The sequence below is a fragment of the Haliaeetus albicilla genome, chromosome W, assembly GCF_947461875.1.
Source record: "Haliaeetus albicilla chromosome W, bHalAlb1.1, whole genome shotgun sequence".
Classification (NCBI taxonomy): domain Eukaryota; kingdom Metazoa; phylum Chordata; class Aves; order Accipitriformes; family Accipitridae; genus Haliaeetus; species Haliaeetus albicilla.
The window spans coordinates 22,358,462-22,382,407 of record NC_091515.1 but is presented as its reverse complement, the minus strand read 5'-3'; the positions used below and the strand labels follow the sequence as shown (position 1 = coordinate 22,382,407).

Here is a 23,946-nt window from a genome sequence, read left to right as displayed (position 1 = left end):
AAGAAACTCCAAATTATAATGAAAAAGATGAAGAATTAATTATTAAGTTACACACTAACAAAATGAAACAGGATAGGCTGTAACACTGATAAGTCAAATAATAGTCCCACCCACAATAATGAGAGAAATTGCCCTAGCTGAACATAACAAAGTATATTGGCGAACAGAAAGTAAAATATGACAAGGATTGTTTAAACAATTATAAACGGATGTAAAATTTATATATAAAGTTATCCCCAAATGAGTAATAAGATTATCTTTGGAAATTTTTTTAAGAGAATATTAACAAATTGATTTTATAGAATTGTCTTGAAAAGAAAGATATATCCTAGTTTTAGTTGATATTTTATTGGGTGGCCTGAGGCTTTCCCTTGTCGCACCAACAAAGCAAGAAAAGTAGTTAAAGTCTTGCTCAAAGAGATAATACCAAAATTTAGAGTGCCTGTAAGAATGCCATCCGACAATAGCCCTCATTTTATAACAAAGATTATGAGACAAGTTGAGCAAAGTATCACCTATAGATTGAGACTATCACACCCCATATAGACCACAAAGAAGAAGAAAAAAAAAAAAAAAAAAAAAGAATGAACTATACCCTTAAGCAACAGTTGAGCAGAATTTGTCAGGAAACCTCACTCACGTTACCCATGGCTCTATTAAGAATCAGACTATAACCAGAAGAGAAAGAAAAATTAAATCATTATAAAATGTTATATGAAAGACTATATCAAGAGTCTTATGTTTTGAGTATTTTGAGTACCTTTGGAGATATGGTTTTTTTTTAAAGGGTGTTATGTTTTCTATAAGAAATTCTTTTTAAGAACTTTGTCAGTATGTCTCCACAGCTGGACCCTTAGAATTAGACATAACAGCGCATCCCTTCTGACCGGGAGATTAATTTAGACAAACAGAAGAAATCACACATTTTAAATAGAACTGTATGAAAATTTATACTTGTAACTCTTTTTTAACCCAAAAATACAAAAACTTTATCTAGTAACTAAAGCTCCAAGATGAGGATATATTTATAGAAATTATAATAATATTTTAAATTATATTTGGCCCTTTTTTTAATAATGGAAAAATTTAACTTGGAATTGTCTGTATTAAAGGACAGGTAAAAAGTTTAAAGTTAACTGTTTGGGTGAATAGTGATAATATATGATCTATTCACCTTTTTTATGAAAGACTTATTATTATTAAAAAACATGGAGTATGTAGATACATTGGACTTTTAAATTATTTATGTTATATCTACATACCAAATGTGACAGATTATATAAATCATCAGATAAACAGAATAAAACATGTAACTCAAAACAGTAAAGAATTAAGATCAAACGTTAGAAAATTCTTAACTAAATAAAATATTTTAAAACTTTAGATTTTTTTTCTGACTGGATGGTTGACTGAGCTTTTATAAAATATAATTTTGATAGTTATTATCACTGTTATAATCTGTGTCGCTTTTAGCTGCCTTAAACAAGCTGTGACATGATCTATATTGAGATGAAAATACTAAAGTTAGTTTTAAACAAAAAGAAAAGATACAATTTGTGTGATTTGTTTAATTTTTTTTTAAGAAGAAAATCAATCGTAAAACTATAATCATCCAAGATGTTACAAGACAGCAAGATAGACAAACAATCCCAGAGTTTGTAATTAGTAAAATTATAGTGAAAGTATTGAAATGATTTTCAAAACTTTCAAAGGGGAAATGTTACAAATATTCTGATAAGTTAAAATTTTATATAAGCTGGGTTTGATCAAAAGGTAAAGATTGTAGAATATAGGGGTTTGAAGCTCACAATGTAGTCACTGAAACTTAGGAACATACAAAATGTGCTGTATACAATTATAAAAGAATAAGTATTGTCTAAAATTAGTTAACCATAGAAACTTCGACCGATTTGTTAGTTTGTAGTGTTTTGTCCTAAGAAACTAAGAGAGATCGTTATGGACCTTAGTTCTGTTGCTTAGAAACCCCACTTTGATCAAGATTCCAGTTAGTGGAATTAAGTAAGATTAGCCAATGAATGTTTTAGTATAAGAATATTGATAAGGTGGTGTGACTGAGGGCCAATCACTAGAAACGTTGAATTCAAGAATTAACATTGAATGTACTTTTATGTAAATCTAATACATGATGGCGAAAATCGTACTGCGCAGAATCACATAAGAGAGGTCAACTATCGGACAAAGTGAGGAAGACTATGGAAGACCACCAGAGGGCTTCTGAAGACCACCAGAGACTTCACCACGCCTGCGTAAAGGGACATTTACATATGCTAATGATTTATCGGACAGTTGATGATTATGTATGACATTTCCCAGAAATTTAGTGAATATGTATAACAGGTGTGTATTTAACCTGCATGATTAAACCAGACAGGTGCACACACTAGGTGGAGTGATCCCCTGTGTGCCCAGCGCTGCAATAAAGGAGTGCCTGCTTCTTAACTTCTCATTGCTGTTAAGGAGTTTTATTCCGGATTTCGGCAACATTATCACAGTCAGGTGGGAATCAGGGTTTGAGTTTTGCTTTTATTTTTTTCCTTTTCTTTTTCTCCCTTCATCTTCCTGTAAAATGTGAGATACAGCCCCACCAACTGGTCAGTGATTGCTCTTGCTTTCCTCCAGGCTATTATAGACTGTCCAGTACAGAAGAAAGGTAAAGTTGAAGTATCTCTATAGGAGTACTTAGCAAGGGGCACTGGCTCCAAGTTAGAGGCTGTGTCTAATGTCTCAAGCATTTCAGCACTTATCTAAAGCATCTAAACACTTACATTCTCTATAGAATCCCATCTGTGGCTTTGTGGAAAGGCTAATCTCTAACATTATAGGAAAAGCAATGTATTTTTAAAAATACACACTTAGGATCTACAGTTTAGTAGATTAGATTTTGCTGCTTTGGCAAATTGAAAAATAAATTATATATTGGTCCATGCATGTTAGCTAGCTATTTATTCACCATTTTCTCCTTGGAGCATCACCGAGTAGGCAACATGCTTTCTTTTTTAACAGGTCCATTCCCTTTTGTGGCCCCTTTTGTTTCATCAAGACTCTGATCATCTGCTGTATAAAGTATCAAAACTATGAGTGATAACTTTAGGTCATGGGGAAAATTTCCTTTAATTCCTATAGAGGAAAACAAAGTTATCTTCCACTGTCTCAAAATTGTTTAAAACCTTTGTTTGTCTTAGCTTGATGAGAAGGAAAGTAGATGTCTGTTCCAGCAAATCCTTTCTGGTGTGGATTACTGTCACAGGCATATGGTAGTACATAGAGATCTGAAGCCTGAAAATGTGCTGCTTGATGCACACATGAATGCCAAGATAGCTGACTTTGGTAAGCATTGCTATTTTATATCTGATCACGTTTCTGGTGTTATTTAGATCCTGTTAATTACTATGGGAAATATTTAATTAAAATGTGTATATTTGAATATCCTGGTGGTAGGACATAATACAAGAAAACCCGATTAGTATGAATGTAAAACAAAATGTGTGCATGTGTATAGAATTTTTCCTCTAAAGCTTTTTCTTCAAGTCAGGTATTTTCTGTGACTGGGTGAAATTGTGAACTGCCTTGTTTGGTCTTGCTTAATATTTTCTCTGAAATGCTAAATAGACTTAGTTCCCCACCTTGCCACTTCAAAATGGACTCTCTTATTGCCTGTTTCTCCATCTATAAAATGTAGATGCTTAGCTCTCTTGGAAGTATAGTGCAAGGACAGTTCATCATATTTAAGAACCACATTGCTCTATTAAAATACACTACTCCTACGACTACTCTAAATTCACTTTAAAAACTCTAAATGTGATTGAAAAAATGTAATTAAAAGCACTTAATTGTGACAAGCTTATTAAGAACTTAATAAAAGCTTTTTTATATTAGAGTATGAAAGCTAACCAAGCTGTGTTCTTTCATATTCCCCCCCATAAAGGGGCATAATTCCTTCTCTGCAACCAAGTTCTCTGGCCTGTAGTAGTCTTGATTATGCAGCCTCCACTGAGGAAACCAGAAGATATTTTCCACAGCTATTCTAGAAGTGGTAATTCTTTACTGGTCATAGGGTATGCTGAGGGCTGGTGAATGAAGATGGCCTAGTTCTAAAGTACATTTTAATCACTAACAGTATCTAAAAATCAAGCTATACTAAACTGCAGTGATTCAGGAACCAGTTAAAGCAGTGTAAGTGTCTAAATTGTGGTGAAGCTGTGTATACTCCTCAGTTCCCTTACTCTGTATAACCTCTTACAGAATTTTAGGCAATTCTGTGGTAGCATTTTCTACTTTGGCATTTAGAAGCAAATGTGGTTTTTAAGACACTTTCTTGTTACGCTGCTCTCTCCCTTAGAGCAACTTTGTTCTCTATCATGCCTGTGTAATCTAAAATGGACTGGTTTTTGTCTTGGAATGAATATGTTTTCAAACATTCCTAGGTTGTGTGCAATAATGGATTGATGTTACTCAAATTTCTGGTAAACCAAATGCAGGATCATGTGGCATTCTCATATAAAAATTTCAATAATTCCAAACAATGTTGCTTCCTTATTGAGATAAATTAGTTAACTTTCTAATTTGACTTACTAGTGATTTGTTCTAGGTGGTATATGCAGTGTGAAATCATTTTGCTCTCTGAATCTTTAGTAGTTACTCTCATACACTTTCAGGTCTATCAAATATGATGTCAGATGGAGAATTTTTAAGAACAAGCTGTGGTTCCCCTAACTATGCTGCACCAGAAGTAATTTCAGGAAGGTAGTTTCTTTTCTATTGGATGCATGTGTGCATGTGCTTCAGTCATTTTGCTGCTTAATTCTAAAGGCTACAAAACCAGTGCAATTGACAAGCTTGATGCTGAGAAACTGTGGGCTGAACTCTTAATTGCCTTGATAATTTTTCATAAGTATTTAAGGCTTCAATGAACCAGCTTTGAATAGTTCCTGTAACGTGGAGGTGATGTCTAATGTCCCAAATCCAGTGTGTAGAGTGTGCTTGAATTGGTTTAAAAATCTCACAGCTAAGATCTTGGAAGTAGAGGTACAGATAGAAATATGGGGAAAGTTTACTGTGAAGTTGAGCAGCAGTGAAATATCTGCTGCAGAATAGATATTCAGTCTGAAGGTAACTTTCCCTTTTTTTTTTTTTTTTCTTCCCACTTGGTGATTGTCAAATCTGCTGCTTTCAGCTACCCACCCTAATATCTCTTGCTGATTGGAGGCCAAATGTATGTTTTATTCAGGCAGTAGCATAGAAGATGTGACAAGTTCTGCTATATGGACTCAAACTTCTCAGCCTCCAAGATTTGGAGGCTAGATGACTGCATAGATTCCACTCAAACAGTGATAACCATGTATAACATGGGCTTTCTTGGTAGTAGGTGCAAGTTTCTTTCAGTTTACCATTGTCTTAAACTGTATCTGTGGATTATTTTTATACAATGGAGAGGAAAACTAAGTACTTGTGCCCTAGTTTTTGTTACATATTTGAAGGGGAAGGACACTAGAGTTCAAGGGAGGCATAGCACTATAGCACTGAAATGGTATAGTAATTGCAGATTAGTTGTCCCAATTTCACACACTCTTAATTAATGTGATACATTGTAAGACAGTAGAAAAAATTCTATTTAAATGTACTAAGCACAAATCACTAATAGTTAACTTTTTCCCAGATTATATGCAGGTCCAGAAGTAGATATTTGGAGCAGTGGGGTTATTCTCTATGCTTTGTTATGTGGAACACTTCCATTTGATGATGATCACGTGCCAACCCTTTTTAAGAAGATATGTGATGGTATCTTTTATACTCCTCAGTACCTGAATCCATCTGTAATTAGTCTTCTGAAACACATGCTGCAAGTAGATCCAATGAAGAGAGCAACAATCAGAAGCATTAGGTAAAACATTAACTGATTTCTGATCACAGGATGCTGGAATGGTAATCTCAGTGAAAATATGCAGAACAAAGAAATCATTCCTATAGCTTGTCCCTGTTTTATAGTCTGAGATGAAAAATTCAACTTCTGGTTGTTTGGCTTTAGCTCTGGCTCTGATCTCAAGTGGCCAGTGAAGTATCTATTGGAGGTCGCAGTAAAACAAATATATATGTTATATATAGAAATTCTGAGAAACTCCAGATTTAAGACTGCTAAAGCAAACCTGTTTACCTGCAGAATGGTTTGCAAAAACTGCACTGTATTGACTTCTCTGGGCAAGAAAATTCTTTGCTGTTAAGAACTGCTATTCCGTACTGTAAATGTCTGAGGGGAAGTTATGACTCTCTAACCTGATAACTACTGTTTTTATTCATATTTCTGCAGACTCTAAAAAATCAGTTAAGGCTGAATATTCCATGTATAAGATGGCACTTTCTATTCTAGCTTCAAAACTCTGGCATGAACCTGTGTATGAGTGACAATTACTACATAGAATACTGATAAGTTAAAGCTTGTAGCTACAGATAGCCATCATGGGCTCCAGATTTCAAAATAGGATTCTGGAGAGGGTGACTGCTTTGACAAGTGCACAATGGGTAGAATAAAAAAAAAAAAGGTAGCTGATAAAGCTGTCTTTCATGCAGTAGCTTAGTTAGGTTTTCCTGTTTCCTTTGTAAGAAGCTCTAAGGAAAGAGCTCTGAAATACTACCTCAGTGAAAATGCTTCCTCTTTTAGGGTTGGAAGTTAGGAAGTTGGCAATGTTCATGTTCTTTCAGTAGAACAAAATGTGGTACACACATCCCTTGCTACTTTATTACAATGGGAAGTACTTCTTTGCAGAAATCAAAGCACTGTGAGAACTAAACATTGTAAAACTTAAGCTAAGTTCCTATCTACTCATCTAAGTCATGTTAAATAAGTCTGGAAGAGAAGTGATGTGAAAAAGATGTTGAAAAACATTGACTACAGAGCATGGATGGATTTTGAATCCTAAACAATTTTGTATTGTTAGCCATGAGAGATGTCATCTCAGTTTAAAGGACAAACTCTTGAGTTTAATTGAATACCTTAATTTTTTGGGGGTGGGGGTGTGTGCGTGCAAGGGAAGAGGCCCACTGCAATGAATAGTAACAAAATACTCCTCTTGACTCAGTTATTCAGCTAGAGCTGTGCTTTGTAGTCGTATAGGAAAAGCTTTTTCTACTTCCAAATTAACTACTTGCTTATGATGAAAGTGCGTTTTGCTCGATGCATTTGTGCTGAGGCACGTTCTCAGGCTCATACTGACTAGAGCTTGAGCCATATAACAGCTCTTAAATCTGTAGAAAGTCTTTATGCTATAGACTAGGATACTTTTAAAACTAGTGTCATGCCATATCTTTTGGCTAGTTAAGCAGCTTACTCTAGGCACACAAAACAATTTATTTTTTCTGTATGATTGGGCAGCTTAAGTATTTGGTTCCTTCTGTATATTTCCTTTTCCCTCTTATGAATACTAGCCCATGGATACAATAGTAAAGAGGTACAGATGGACTCTTCCATAGCCTTCCCTCAACTCTTTAAGTCTTGAAGAGACAGCAGGGGGTTTTCTGAAGGAAAAAATTATAGGCAGCTTGTTGGGGGTGGGGAGCATGTGACTTGAATGTTCAAAAATCTTTGTCCAAATATCTACCAAAGAAACTATTCTGTATCAAGATTTCAATTTGTTATGTATGTAGTTGGGGAGGGACAACTCCAGTGGGTAGCTGTCATGGTTTAACCCCAGCCAGCAACCAAGCACCACACAGCTGCTCGCTCACTTTCCCTGTTGTCCCACAAGTGGGGTTGTTTACCCAGTGTGCGAAATGCCAATATACACACAGAGCAGAGGTATTTTATTCCAATTCATGTTTGCGCAAGGATGGAGGCTAGGTGGTAATCCACAAAGCTAGCACACTTCATACCTAAATGGGCAAGCAATTTATACAGTTTAGATATACATATTCAATTTCCAAAGTTCTTCCCCAAAACTATTACTGGTAGTCACTTATCTACCACAGTTTCTATTGGGTTAAAGTTTCCCCGCTTCGAATTAAAGGTACAGTGTTCTTTTATTCTACAGCGCATGCTCAAGGAGAGTGGGGGGGGGGTAAGTATTTTGGTCTTGAATTGAGTCGGTGGTCTGATCTCCCCCTGCCGCCTTTACCTGTCCCCCAGTTACCGAAGATGTTTGCTGACTTCATGCCTATTAGCAATTATTCAACTTTCGGTTGGTGCCTCCTGGGGTAGGATGTTCCCTTCTTATCAGTCTTTTAGTTCTTATTCAGGGGCACAGTTGTTAGCAAGGCGTGCATTGTTTATACAAAGGGTATCCTGTTTCACAAGACCTTAAGGTGGCTTAAATACATCACCCCCTGGTGGGGAGTGAATGGGAAGAGTTGAAAATATCTCAAAACTAAGATAGTGGCAGTAAAAACAAACAAAAGCATCCCACAACCATTTATATAAAAAGCTGGTTGAGTTATACGAAGATCTTTTTGGAGATCAGGTAGTTGAAACCCTTACAGGAAAGAGGATTTTTTTTCAGTCTCCTGCAAAATATCTAGCAAAATCTTGTGAAGGAGGTGATTACTTAACATTATGTGCTGTTGTGCTGCGCAGAAGGGGACTTGGACTGACAACTGGGGTTTTTGTACAGACTAAAAATAATTTTATTATTTAAATAATTTAATACTTGAAAGGCTTGCTTCATATATATATATTCAGACTTTTTTTTTTTAATCTAGGGAACATGAATGGTTTAAGCAGGACCTTCCCAAATACTTGTTTCCTGAAGACCCATCATATAGTTCTACTATGATTGATGATGAAGCCTTAAAAGAAGTGTGTGAGAAGTTTGAATGCACTGAAGAGGAAGTGCTAAGTTGTCTATACAGCCAAAATCATCAGGACCCTTTAGTGGTTGCTTATCACCTCATTATAGATAATAGAAGAATAATGAATGAGGCCAAAGACTTCTACTTGGCTACAAGCCCACCGGATTCTTTTCTTGATGATCACAATCTGTCTCGCCCTCATCCTGAAAGAGTGCCATTCTTAGTAGCTGAAGCACCACGTCCCCGCCATACTCTTGATGAGCTGAATCCACAGAAGTCAAAACACCAAGGTGTAAGAAGAGCTAAGTGGCACTTGGGAATACGGAGTCAGAGTCGACCTAATGATATCATGGCTGAAGTTTGTCGAGCAATTAAAGAACTGGATTATGAATGGAAGGTAAAATAATAAAGGATTTTTACAGCAGACAACAGTAATTTTTTGTTTGAGCTGTGTAGTTACATAGCCTAGAAGTCTGAAACTACATTCTCCTGTGCTGGAAAATAATCTCATGTGCCTGTGCTGACTGCTTGTGCTTGCTGTGCAGGAAGGGTTTTGGGGGAGACTTATTTATGCTGACAGGAAAAATTTTGCTAATGTGTTTAACCTTTCTACTGGGGCTGTGGGAATGTGTTGAGTGGGGTTTTTTTGTTTGGTTGTTTTTTGTTGGAAAAAAAAAATGCTCTGGCAGGCAAGTCTGAAATCACTTGATAAAATACCAGTGAGTTGAAATAAGAAAAACAATATGCAGTGCTTCTCAAGCAGTTCCAGTTACTAACTGAAATCTCTTTTGTACTAGGTTGTAAATCCATACTATCTGCGTGTTCGAAGGAAGAATCCAGTGACAAGTGCATATTCCAAAATGAGTCTACAGTTGTATCAGGTGGACAGCAGGACGTACTTACTGGACTTCCGTAGCATTGATGGTATGTGAAGACTTGCATAAGTTAATGGAATTGTAAGGGAAATAATACTAAATACAAACATGATTTAATTTACTTGTTTACAAGTGAAGTAAGTGTTGTCCTTTATTAGTTTAAGCCAAGCTAGATCTGAATTAGTGTTTCTTTATTCCTTCCTGGTCTAGTGTTCCTGTGACCAGATGGTTAGCTGCTTCATCCCTTAATCACTTTTTAGCTATATCAACTCCTGAACTGCTCCATTTTGTGTCTGCACCAGCACTAATACTGTTACCTGATCAGAAAGTAACTCCCAAAACACACAAAGTATGTTTAGAGAGGAGACATTGCTTTATTCTTTATTCTGCGCAGGGTGCAAGGTGGAAGATTTCCACAAATCGAGCACTCCTACTGAGGTTTTCAGTCCATACTTATACACTACAGTTAAAACACCACGCCTATCTAATACATATGTTCCACCTAACTATTGCATATTCATTATGTTGAGCAAGCATGACGTGGTGTTCTCTTGAGCATCCCAGAGTGTTCTACGCCTGCACGGGGGTCTCTGGTGGTCTTCGGTGGTTGTTTGAGGAAGAATACCCCTACTCCTTTTGTCCTTTTATGGTCATGCGTCACCTGAGGACACCAGGGTCTCTGTTTCTCTCGCCACCCCCTTGTTTCTCAGTGCCCAAGGAGGATGTATGTCCTTAATTAGCAAGTCTGTGACTCTGAAATGTCCGTTATCTGGTGTCTTGACTTTTATCCAAACACTCCTTAAGCATCCTCTATTGTAAGCAGAATCTTAAACTAGATAAGCTTTACCTTGAGTACACATAATCTAAACAGTCCTTGAATAGCAAGCATATCACACTTCTCATGTCTTAGTTTTTTTTTCTTTAAGCTATCACTGCCTTCTTATTTGTTAATCAGTCTTATGAAGGCTTGAGGCAACAATACCACTGGTGCAAAAGGGGAAGGATTGTGGGAGGTGAGAGATTTGGATCAACCTAAACTGCCTTTGGGGCCTCACCCCCAAATTTAAACATTAATTTAGATCTGAAGTAAGCATGTGAACATATTTTCCTAGTGAAGATAAAGCTTGGCATCTAGGCATGTGAATTTGACTTGGGCTGTACATTGCTGTACTGGATCTGGCTGAGATGGAGCTAATTTTCTTCATAGCAGCCTGTATGGTGCTGTGTTTTCTATCTGTGACTAAAACAGTGTTGATAACACACCAGTGTTCTGACTATTGCTGAGCAGTACTTGCATAGTATCTAGTCTTTCTCTTTCCCCACTGTGCTGCACCCAATGAGTAGGCCGAGGGTGAACAAGAAGTTCGGAGGGGACACAACCTGAACAGATGACCCAGATTGACCAAAGGGATATTCCATGCCATATGATGTCATGCTTAGCAAAAAAACTGAGGGGATGGGTGTTTGGGGAAGGTAGCCATTGTTCAGAGACTGGCTGGGCATTAGTCTGCTTGTAGGAGGTGGTGAGTGGTTGCCTTTGCATCACTTTTTTTTATTTATTTATTTTATTTTTCTCCTTCCTCTTATTAAGCTGTATTTATCTTGACCTATGAGTTTTTTCTTGCTTTTGTTGCCGAAATCCGGAATAAAACTCCTTAACAGCAATGAGAAGTTAAGAAGTAGGCACTCCTTTATTGCAGCGCTGGGCACACAGGGGATCACTCCACCTAGTGTGTGCACCTGTCTGGTTTAATCATGCAGGTTAAATACACACCTGTTATACATATTCACTAAATTTCTGGGAAATGTCATACATAATCATCAACTGTCCGATAAATCATTAGCATATGTAAATGTCCCTTTACGCAGGCGTGGTGAAGTCTCTGGTGGTCTTCAGAAGCCCTCTGGTGGTCTTCCATAGTCTTCCTCACTTTGTCCGATAGTTGACCTCTCTTATGTGATTCTGCGCAGTACGATTTTCGCCATCATGTATTAGATTTACATAAAAGTACATTCAATGTTAATTCTTGAATTCAACGTTTCTAGTGATTGGCCCTCAGTCACACCACCTTATCAATATTCTTATACTAAAACATTCATTGGCTAATCTTACTTAATTCCACTAACTGGAATCTTGATCAAAGTGGGGTTTCTAAGCAACAGAACTAAGGTCCATAACGATCTCTCTTAGTTTCTTAGGACAAAACACTACAAACTAACAAATCGGTCGAAGTTTCTATGGTTAACTAATTTTAGACAATACTTATTCTTTTTATGATTGTATACAGCACATTTTGTATGTTCCTAAGTTTCTATGACTATATTGTGAGCTTCAAACTCCTATGTTCTACAATCTTTACCTTTTGATCAAACCCAGCTTATATAAAATTTTAACTTATCAGAATATTTGTAACACTTTTGTCCTTCCAATTCTCTTCCTCCATTGCACTGAGATAGGGTGGAGTGAATGAGGGGCTGGCTGGGGGCTTAGCTGCCAGCCAGGTCCAACCCACCAATGCTAGTAGTAGACAAAATTTGAGATGGGAATTGTATGCTTGCAGTAAATGAAGTCTTGAAAGCAGTTGGACTAACCTGTAGAAAAATCTATTTTATAGTGACAGTAACACAGCATGTAACTGTTGTGGTTTAACTCCAGCTGGCAACTAAGTACCACACAGCTGCTTGCTCACTCGCCCCCAGTGGGATGGGGGAGAGAATCAGAAGGGTAAAAGTGAGAAAACTCATAGGTTGAGATAAAGACAGTTTAATAGGTAAAGCAAAAGCCGTGCATGCAAGCAAAGCAAAATAAGGAATTAATTCACTACTTCCCATCAGTAGGCAGGTGTTCAGCCATCTCTAGGAAAGCAGAGCTCCATCACATGTGACAGTTACTTGGGAAGACAAAATGCAATAACTCCGAATGTCCTCCCTTCCTTCTTCCCCCAGCTTTTTATTGCTGAGCATGACATCACATGGTCTGGAATATCCCTTTGGTCAGTTGGGGTCAGCTGTCCCAGCTGTGTCCCCTCCCAACTTCTTGTGCACCCCCAGCCTACTTGCTTGTGGAGCAGTGTGAGAAGCAGAAAAGGTCTTGTTGCTGTGTAAGTACTGCTCAGCACTAAAACACCTCGGCATTATCAACACTGTTTTCATCACAAATCCAAAACGTAGCCCCATACCAGCTACTATGAAGAAAATGAACTCTATCCCAGCCAAAACCAGCACAAACTCCTAAGTCAGATATCTTCCTGAAAATGGAGGAGCTAATGTAGACTGGTCATAATGCTTGTTTAAGGGCATAGTCGACTAAAGCAGAATTACCTACGTCCAGTGGTGTACATGACATGCCTAGGAAAACATGTGGCATGGAAAAAGGATTTACTGGAATATGGCTGGATTACAGTATATGATGGCTAAGGCTGTGTCTCATGACAGTTTAACCTGATCTGACTTGGCACTGCAGTTCTTGCCTTGTCCCTTCTGACAATACAAGTGCTTGCTTAGATCCACTAGTATTTGATACGGGAGATAAATACTGCAGTATAGGACAAATGACATCCCTGCTGAAGGGGAGATGACTGCTTAGAGCCATGCATCTGGGGGGGGCAGCCTGCTGCAGTCCTTGCCTCAACTCCTTGAGGAAAGCCCAAACCCAAGGGCATGGGTTTGGCATCTCTCTTCCAATAGTGAAGCTGACTTGACTTTCCTTTCCCTCTGCCACAGCTAACTGTTCTCTATTCCTCTTGTCAAACTGTAGTTTAAAGTAGCTTTGAATGTGAAAAGGCAATCTTTCCTGTGTTCACTAATTTCTCCTGGAAATAACTTTTTCTGGTGCCAGGTGTGAGTCAAAACTAATGTTGAGTATTTAAAGTAAGAATAGAGATACTTCAGCAGAACATTATTTCCTCCGCATACTGAAGGTACTTCCATCTTGGAAGTAAACTTAAACTGCTGTAGCCCAAATGCATATTAAGGGGAAAAACTTCCAAAAATGAAGGATAAATTAATGTAGACGCTAGCAATTAATGCATCAATGAATTATAATAAAAATACAAATAACAAAGTATAAATAACCAAATAGAAAGAAAACAAATATAATAAAAATAAAGTTAATACTAGCAAAAAGCATCTACAAAGTGTTTGAACTGTTATTTGACTTAACCTTATGATGCTATCCTGTTTCTGTTTTAAGTTTAAACTAAATCAATTGAACTATTAGCTGCTGAAACTAGTTAATGAAAAATATAGTGAGTGCTGGTCTAAACTAAATCAGATAGTCCTGGAGCACAGTTCAGAGCACAAGAATAATTTGCATAAGGACAGTTGATTCTGTGTTGCTATATGTATAAGCTTTTATTTTGTATCAACAATATACCATTTGCAAAAGCTGTTTATGTATTAAGATTTAAAAAACAAGATTAGAAGTGTGAGAAAGGGAAGATGTTTGCTGTTCCTATGACTGATTTGATACAGATAACTAATTTTCCTCCTCTTTCCACTTGTCCCCCAGATGAAATTACTGAAGCAAAATCTGGGGCTGCAACTCCACGGAGATCAGGCTCTGTGAGCAACTGTAGATCCTGTCAAAAAGATTCAGATGCTGATGCACAAGGAAAATCTGCAGATATATCCCTTACCCCATCAGTGACCTCTTCGCTTGACTCTTCTAAAGCTGACTTAACTCCAAGACCAGGGAGTCATACAATAGAATTCTTTGAGATGTGTGCAAATCTTATTAAAATACTTGCACAATAATTTTGAAGAGGGGCTTATTTCTTTTATAGTAACAAGCATGCCTAAATCATAGTCAGATGCTTCCAGTTATAATCAAGTTAAATTAAGGCGCTGAAAAAACTAGCCACAGAATGCAATTTGCAGAGGGATTGGAATGATTATGGGCAGTTATGTATATTATTTTGAAGCTGGAGTGAATTCTGATTGTCTGCTGTCCAATAGCATAATACAGGTACAGGAAGTCACATGCCCTTGGGGCAGTGTTCATAACACTTTACATTGATTGCACATTAGACTTCATGTAACATTTAAGTTACATGGACCTTCTTGTTTTTTTCACTTTGGTAATGCATACATCTGATGCACTTGAGACAAGGGGAGTCAAAAGAATCTCAGTAGACGTAATAAAGGGGGGTGAAAGATGATTTTTTTACTGTAAGTAAATGTACACTTACTAGTTCAATGACCTAAGTATGGCTTGTTGGTCACCATCTACAATTGTGCCTCAGTTGATCAGAATTGTCAACATCTAACAGTAATGTGTTAAAACTGCTGTGTTTCCTTCCCCTTACTTGACAGTAAATGATAAAGAAGTTTAATGCATTATAACATACTACTTTTAATAACGGATAAATTTGATTAAATGCATGCAAATCCAACCAGGTGGAAATGCACGTAGGTGCTCTGTAATGCACTAAGGGTGAAATTCTGTGGGCTGTAAGTAGAACAATTGAGGCCACAACAGTGGTGAGAGACTTAATGCAGAGAAGACTTGGCACCCTGTGGGCTGAAACAAAATGTTGCTTCGTGAAGAACTGTCAGCAGGTTCCTGATCTGTGCAGATTTGCTAGCTTATACCTTAGTGTGGTAGCAGCACAGCAGCTCACCACTGCTACTGCAGGCTGAGAATCCTGTTCCTTATAAATGTGCGCATGTAGTTAAGAGCACAGCTCTAAGGGCTCTTGTGTGCTATTCCAGAATCTAAAATTTACAGGTTTTTTAAATATATGTTAATACTTTGATATAGCTGTTTATATTGTATGCTAACTTAGTGTATATTATATAGAATTCACTTTGCAGTTGAAACTACATATATAGGTTTAGGTTTTCCCAAGCCACCTTTATAGTGAACTCTATTTAAATTGTGACATTAATAGTACAACTTTTCAGTTGAACATTTAAAACTGATCATGAGAACTTGACTGCTAATATTCAAAAAGTTTTCAACAGTAGATTTCTATTACCAATGACATAAATCCTTCTGCATTTATGGTTTTTGTAATGTTTCAGGAAGAAAATTGAACCTTAAATGTTAATCACAGCTAGTACTTGCAAAAAAACATTTAATCTCTTGTAAACTGGATGTAATTATCCACAGTTCCATTTTCATCTAGCACTAATAGATGTAAACATTAAACAATAAACTGTATGCCAGAAAACATTTAGTTTTGCATTCAAGAATGAGTGTTCTCTTCAAAATAAACTTCATGACTTACTTTCGAAGATTGTTCTCCCAGTTAGAGACTGGAAATCAAGGCATTACTATGAACAGTGAAACCTGGACTCTTAAAATGAATGAGGGTTCTTGCCAATGACTAGCTGAAAACTGCTAGCTACAGCTATAAGAACAGTCTAATCCAGGCCAACTGTGGCTTCAGTTCAGAAATTCATGTTATGAATATGCACAGCACAGAATTTGAAGAAACTTAAAGCTGCTTAAGCCCTGGATTTGCTGTAACTGCATTCTGAACTGGGCAATGGTGTGGTCTGCCTAGTATGTAGGTACAAGTTACAACTTCAGTTCTTTATCAAGTGTCACACGTGGTCCCTGTAATGCAAGGTTGTATTACTGTATCTCAAAGTGGAAGATTTCTCTTAAATAAAGCTTTGGGTTTAAACTCCTGAGATTGAGATGTCAACATGAGGGACCAGCTGCAAATCCTACTTAATTTGGTTTTTGTTTGGGTTTTTTTTAGCCTTTTAAGAATTGGTTCTGATGTACTGAATAAATCGGTGTACTCACTTTCGTTACCCTTTTATTTTGAAATTGTTAAATATTGCACTTGTACAATATAACAAATGCACAGATTATTTTTTTTTATTGCAGTAATTCCTCATCTGGAACTGGTTTCAGATCACTGAAAGGGTCTCTTGCATATGTTAAACTAAGTATTTGCAAATGGTAGCTGCTCCTGGTTTGCAAATTTGTAATGCTGACCACAAATGCAAGGTGTCAAGGTGCAAATAGCTTTTAATTTTTATATACTTTTTTGGCCCTCTTGTGCATTAAGGCAACCATGGTTTTTACTTTGTCTTGGTATCTGGAAGTTAAAGTAAGTTTCTGGCAGGAGTGTACTGTATGCACAGTTTTAAATAAAGTAAATTTTATTGGTATGATAAATCAGTTTTGATGGCCAAAAGTTTCCTGATGGAACAGAGTTGGGATTTGGGGTTTTTTTTTTGATACAGTGTGGGGGAGGGAGAAAGGGGGACTGACAAGCTATTTGAATTCGGAACAGTTGTCTGTTGTATAACTTTCCTATACTTTGTAGATATTGCTGTTGAAACTGTTTTCTTCAAATGTTCCTACTGATCTTGCAGACCTTTTTTTAGCATTGCATTAGTATCTGCCAGTAGGCTGTGAAACAAAACTTCGCTGATAAATCTGCCAGGGCTGTAAGGAGGCAGCTTATGCAAATATACAAATTGGTCAGATATGTTACTCTATATTCCCAAGTTTGCTCCAGTTGGAGTATGTTGAATTATCTTGCCTTTGTATTGTATTTTTATCAAAAACATGGATAAACCTGATTATCCATGTGCAATATAACTCACTAGGTAATGGATAAAAATTTCATCTTGGTGGTGCAATATTTAAAAAAAAAAAAGCTTTCATGGTTGTTTTGATATGATTGTTTAATACAAACCTGGAAATAAATTTTATTTTACCAGTTGATTACTATCGTAAGATATAAAGTCCTGTTCTTTAACAAAGATCTGCCTACTTCCTGTGTTGTGGGTGGTTTGTGTTGGGTTTTTTGTTGGTTTTTTTTTTTGACAAAGCTGAATGGCTCAAGTGCTTGTTTATAACTAACTTTTTAAACTCTCAAAACTTAAACCTAAGTAAACATAAAATACTAAGCCATCTTGTTTGAAACTGTGCATGCTGTCTTCTAGTGTTATATATGTTATAAATTAATAGACAAACTTACAGTTGTTTTAAAAACAGCAGTAATTACGATTTTAGAATAAGCAGCACCATGACAACTAAAATTGTTGCAGAATTCCCAGCTAGGCAGGCTGGGTGCTACCAACTGCTAGCCTGGTGACTGACCGACTATTTTCCCTTGGATCCTATAAACCCTCTGTTGCAAAATTCCATGCGGGGACGGACGACAGGACACCAATATGATGATCAAAGTCGCCAGTTTATTGAGCATAGCTGATCATTCTTATACAATTCTCTAAGTTCCTAAGAAGCTTTGATTGGTTGCTGCGTGCGAGCACATAGTGTCCACGCGCACAAGCATATAAAATATGATTGGTTATATCGACACTGTACATGCGTATAAACATAAGATATAATTGGTTATACTGACTCTGTACATGCGCATAAACATAGGACATAATTGGTTATATCAACTAAAACATGCGAAACTTGTCTCAGTCTAATTGGTCAAGATAAACTGCCGAATTGAGGCTCTTTGTGCCAAGTTCCCTTTATCGTGGAATGCGCACCTGTGTTCTTCTAATTGGCATCCTTTTTTTGATCTTCTTGTTTATTCTGTTCAAGGCCTTCTAAAGGCGTCTGGAATGCTCTTGTGACCGTTAGCTAAATATGTGTCCACAATTCCCCCTTTTTTGTTTTTTTGTCAATTAACACAGCCTTACTTGATCTATCAATTAATTTTTAAACACATTTGCAACATACAAGGATGGACCATCTGTACATTCTTGTGCCGTCTTGCTCCGCGAACTCAGCCCAGCAATCAGTAGGTGCCAGCTTTATGTGGGCGTCCCCACGGAGGCAACAATGGCCTTGCCGTACACCAGCCCAATGCTCTTCGGAAAATCCCGGTATTTATACATTTGCAGAGGAACGGATTTCAGCACACGTGGCCAGCGGGTGCCAAAATCCGCCTCAGTTGCAACCTATGACGCATGTGCTCGCTGGCCAGGCGCGCTGCACAAGTCATAGCCATCTTGTCTATTGGTTCGTGGGCTTTGTGATGCGGTTGCAATGCACAGAGAATCTTGACCTGTTATGTTGGCCAAGGTGACCTACACGTTAGTTTTTGGCTGAGGTGGTATTCATATTGCCGCACCATCTAGGATGTTCCAGATGATGATGGTCGTACAAATCGAGCGGGAGTCCGTCATGGGCCTGTATCTGTGGAAACACAAGCATAACCTCGCCCCCAGGTTATTAATGGAAATGGACCTTCCCATTGCCCTGTTTCTAGATTCTTAACTAAACCCATGACCTTACCCCTAATTTTGGCTTTAGCTAACTTTTCTTGTGGAGAGAGATTCCCTACTCCCCCTTTTTGTGTTTCGTAATATGAGTAACTCCCCATTGCTGAAAAAATTCCTGAGTCCGTTGTGCTATAAAACATGGTCCGTTATCTGTTTTTATCTGGGCTGGGACACCCATTACTGCAAATGCTTGTCGTAAGTGTGTTTGTAGATGTCGACTTGTTTCGCCCGCAAGTGCTGTGGCCCATATCATCAAGGAATATGTATCAACAGAAACATGAACATAACACAATTTTCCAAAAGCTGGTACATGAGTCGCATCAGTCTGCCACAATTGCAAGGATTGCAGACCCCTAGGATTTACAGCGCCATCTCTGTGCCCAGATAATTTCTGGCACTCAGCACAGGACTGAATGATGGCTTTGGCATCTGCTATAGAAATTTGAAACTGTTTGGCTAATACTTTCGCTGGTTGGTGGAAAAAACTATGAGCTCCACGTGCCTGCAGAAGTTTATTGGGGGGTGGCCCAGTCCATACAGGATTAGCTAGTAAATCAGCTCGTTTATTCCCTTCTGTGATCCATCCAGGCAAACTGGTGTGACTTCGCACATGCATTATATAATAACACTTTGTCCGTTGGTTTAACAGAAATAGCAACATCTTAAATTTTTCAAACAATGTGATGTTATCAATTTCTTTCAAATAAGCCCGTCTCAAACGTTTTACTACACCTACCACGTATAAAGAATCAGCAATAATATTGACCTCAACATCCTGCCACTTTTTAAATACTTCTATTACAGCTTGAAGTTCCACCACTTGGGGGGAGCCTTCACATGTGACAACGTGATTTTTCCATACCTGACCTTCTTTCCAAACTACTGCTGCCTTTCCTGTTTTTCCACTGCCATCCGTAAATACTGTAGGACCATCAGTAGGGAACTCTGCACACAATTCTTTTTCTTCTAGTTGTATATTCTGTAGCAAGGTAAACATTTTGTGTGCAGGAAGATGAATATCTATCTTTCCTTCGAAATCTGCAAAAGCAATTTGTAAAGTTAGGCTATTCTGTAGACACCATTGTAAATATCCTTGAGTCAAAGGAACGACGATCGTGTGTGGTTCTTGTCCACAAATCTCAATAATCCAACGTCTCCCCTTTATAATTAATTCTGAAATCATTTCAATTCGAGAAAATATGGTTTTTCGGGTCTGGTGAGCTAAAAAGATCCATTCTATTATTAACAAGTCTTTGTGACTCCCCTCCCATTGATATATGATCCCAAGGGGTTGTTTTTCTCGGTTTAAAATGCTAAGATTAATGTCAAGATTTTCTTTAATCCTGAAAGCCTGACTCTGGGATATTATATCTGCTATCTGTTGTAATGCTTGTTTACCTTGAGGGGTCAATTGTCGAGGTGCCGTTAAGGTAGTGTCGCCTCGTAACATTTCAAATAAAGGGGTCAGAAGCTCATTATCTATTCCCAACAGTGTTCGAACCCAATTGATTGTCCCCAGTAATTTTTGCACATCATTCAATGTTTCAATCTTGTCTGTAATTTCCAGTTTTTGTGGAACTATAGTTTTTTCTAAAATCTTCCAGCCTAAATATTTCCATGGTTGCATTTTTTGTACCTTTTCTGGTGCTATTTTTAAACCAAAATCAGACAGTTGTGTAGTCAATTCTTTGAGCTTTTTGGATAACTCTCTTTTCCCTGCTATCAAGATATCATCCATATAGTGATAAATAATCAAGTCTGAATTTTGTTGTCTAAACCCTTTTACAGCTTGGGATACATAGGATTGGCATACGGTTGGAGAATTTTTCATTCCTTGTGGCAGAACTACCCAATGATAACGTTCCATGGGTTCCTGTTTGTTTATGGTGGGGATAGAAAAGGCAAATTTTTCTGCATCTTTTGGGTCTAAATATATTGTAAAGAAACAATCCTTTAAATCGATAATCAAAATGTTCCATCCTTGTGGAATCATAGTAGGCGTGGGTAACCCTAATTGAAGGGCTCCCATATTTTCCATGACTTCATTTATTTTTCTTAAATCATGCAACAGTCTCCATTTCCCAGATTTTTTTGGAATGACAAAAACTGGTGTATTCCAAGGGCTCGTGGTATTCACCAAGTGCCCTTGTTCCAATTGCTCCTGTACTAACTGTTTCAAGATGGCGACCTTAGATTCAGTCAGCGGCCATCGATCTACCCAAACCGGTTCCTCTGTTTTCCATTTCAGTTTTAGGCATGGTTGCCCGTCAATGGCCGCGCCACAAAATTGTCTCCTGTACTAAGCACACATCCCATTTGACTTAATGCATCCCTACCTATCAGGTTCATAGGGATATTGGTTACATAAGGTTTGATATAAGAAACTGAATTGTGACAAATCAATTGAATCATATATTTGCTTTGTCGAGTTTTTGATAATCCTCCCACACCGAACAGTTTCGAATCCATCTCAGAAAGCTCCCAAGTGACAGGCCAGTCCTCCCACGACAGAACCGTTACATCTGCTCCAGTATCCACTAATGCTTGTAATTTTATTTTTTCTGGCCTGTTCTTTGCATTTTGTAACTCTACTGATATACTAGGTTTTGTTTTATTGATCTCCATTGACCACATAATTTGAGCTTCTAATCCCGTAGATCCAAACCCTGCATTGCCACGCTGTTGATTAACCTTACATGGTACATTTGCTTTAAAAGGGACTAGCTGTGCAATTCTGCTTCCTTCCTGTATCGATACTGGTGGAGATGGCGTCCAAATCATAGCATAAATGCGACCTGTGTAGTCCGCATCAATCACCCCGGGAAGCACAAAAATTCCTTGTAATGTTATACTAGACCGTCCCAACAACAGGGCACTAAGCCCATTACCTAATGGTCCTTGTGCGTTTACTGGCACACGGTGTACCTGAGAGTTCCACAGTAGAATGGTTTCTATTGCTGAGACATCCACTCTGGCACTTCCAGCTGTTCGGGCTGGCAATTCTGCCAGACATCCTTCTTGGCGCCGTTCTGGGATCCTTTTGGAGCTGTTGGGGTCATCGCACCGCTCCTTGCACTCTTCTTGTAGTTTCCCGGCAACGGGGTACCTCGAGGTGGCAGAGCTACACCTTCATTTGTGAAACGAGATCTACATTGGTTAGCATAATGTCTCCCTTTATGACAACGAGGGCATATTTTAGGCCCAACTTCCACTTTGTTTCACCCCTCTTTACACTGAAATTGCAAATGTCCCGGTTGTCCACATTTATAGCATTTCTTAACATTTTTTGTATCCATTCGCATGGCTACAGCAAAAGCATTGGCCGTTAATGTAGTTTTATGCTCCAAAGACCCAACTTTGTTACAGGCCTCTATCATATCTACTAGTGTCACTCTTCCTGGCATCGATTGTAGTATTTTTTTTTACAATCTGCATTTGCCTTTTCCATGGCCAATTTTATTATCAATGCTTCTTTGGCATCGGCATTATCTATTTGCTTTTCAATAGCATCTCGCAGACGATCAATAAAGGACATATAAGGTTCCGTATTACCCTGCCTTATACTTGTAAATGATTGTTCTGGCTTTCCAGCTTCAGGCAAGGTTAACATTGCCTTCAGAGCTAAGGAAGCTGATTCTTGTAATGCTTCCACCGGCAGCCTTGCTTGCCTATTAACATCTGCAAAGTCACCAGTCCCCATCATTTGTGCAGCAGTGATCATATACCGCGGATCTCCTTCTGGGCGGTCAAAATTTCTTAGTGCCGCTAAATCACATAATTCTGCCCATTTCACCTTCCATAATAGACGCTGAGTCGGGGTTAAAATCATTGTAGCCAATTGTGTACAGTCAAAGCCCGTTAAAATTTGACCAGAAAATATATTCTCCAATAACGCCTGACTAAACGGAGCAGACAGTCCATTAGCCATTACTGTTTTCCGTACTTCTTTTATCAAATCCCAATTGAAAGGTTGCCACACGTTTGGGGCATTCTGCCTGACTGTAACTGGAAAAGCCACAGGATTTAGACCTTCGGTTAACATTTTATCATTTATGTCCTTCCATCGCTTTTTTATAGCTTCTCCTGAGGATGTATCTGCCTCATAGGGAGGTGCAGAGGGGATAGGTCTCTGCTCGAGAGGCAGGTTACTTAAAGGTTGATCGTTGCCTCCATTAATGACATCTCCCTCGGTGTTTAATTCCTCATCACTGTCCGAATTATTTACCACCTCGCCACACACACTTTTTTGTTTTTTTTTCCGGGGTATCTTCAATTGAAATTTTTGCAGCGGCTGTAAGTCTGTATTTGTAATACCACAATAAGGTCAAATCCACTGTAGGTCTCCATTTAAACCCTTCTCCCTCTTTGGGCATTATTTCCCCTTTTTGTACACACAGGTCAATCAATTCCTGCATTTTATCCTTGGGGGATTTCTCTTCCGCCTTACCCACTACTTTAGCAAAAGAGTCCATACTTTCTACGATCGCATTTGCTGCTTTTTCATATGCTTTTTTCGTCAACGGTTGCCTACATTTACCCCCGTCTCTTTTTCGCATTTCCTCCAGCAATTCTAACATTTTCTCTTTTTGCTCTAGTATTATAGTAGCCAAATCCTCATTTGCATTATTTGAATCAGGGTATATGCTAGGTATAATTTGTTCATGTTGAACGGTGGTATCTGGGAGCTGTTTTCTCGTAGGCGGATTTTTAATCGCTTCCTGATTCTGTAGGGTTTCCTTTAAGCGTACGGTTAGGGAGGCTTGGGAACTGTCAGATGGCTGATTAATATCGGCAGTCCCAGGGAGCGGAGCAGAAGTCAAGGGCACAGGAGCAGGCAGACAAGCTCCAAAAAGTCTCTCTCGCTGCATTATGTTTTTCTCCCCGCTTTTCCCCTTCGCTTGCGGTTGGAGAGAGAGCAGCAAAAGCAGATGCAGCCGCTTTACGATCTGCTTTCATTTCTTGCAGAGTTGTCTTAATCAATTTCCATAAAGTTGCAAGACCTTTAACTTCTTTAGACCCGTCACTAATTTCATCCCATAGGGAGGTTCCGATAGCTTCCCAGGTA

At 38.2% G+C, this 23,946-nt stretch overlaps 1 protein-coding gene and 1 long non-coding RNA gene across 2 annotated transcripts in view; both read left to right on the top strand.

The window, feature by feature from the left end:
* Positions 1-23,946, top strand: part of LOC138683444 (uncharacterized) — a 423,605-nt gene that overhangs the window by 210,691 nt on the left and 188,968 nt on the right. The gene's annotated exons all lie outside the window — the stretch shown is intronic.
* LOC138683436 (5'-AMP-activated protein kinase catalytic subunit alpha-1-like) lies at positions 3,186-17,361 on the top strand. Its single transcript, XM_069775212.1, has 6 exons — positions 3,186-3,348; positions 4,677-4,764; positions 5,678-5,902; positions 8,707-9,193; positions 9,594-9,720; positions 14,182-17,361. The coding sequence occupies exons 1-6, from the start codon at positions 3,273-3,275 to the stop codon at positions 14,424-14,426; spliced, it is 1,248 nt and encodes a 415-aa protein (XP_069631313.1). The 5' UTR covers positions 3,186-3,272; the 3' UTR covers positions 14,427-17,361.

Excerpts from the sequence above, each read along its gene's own strand:
- LOC138683436 (XM_069775212.1), top strand. The coding sequence starts at position 3,273 with ATGGTAGTACATAGAGATCTGAAGCCTGAAAATGTGCTGCTTGATGCA. Across the intron at positions 4,765-5,677 it reads CCAGAAGTAATTTCAGGAAG|ATTATATGCAGGTCCAGAAG; the intron begins GTAGTTTCTTTT and ends ACTTTTTCCCAG. Across the intron at positions 9,721-14,181 it reads GGACTTCCGTAGCATTGATG|ATGAAATTACTGAAGCAAAA; the intron begins GTATGTGAAGAC and ends CTTGTCCCCCAG.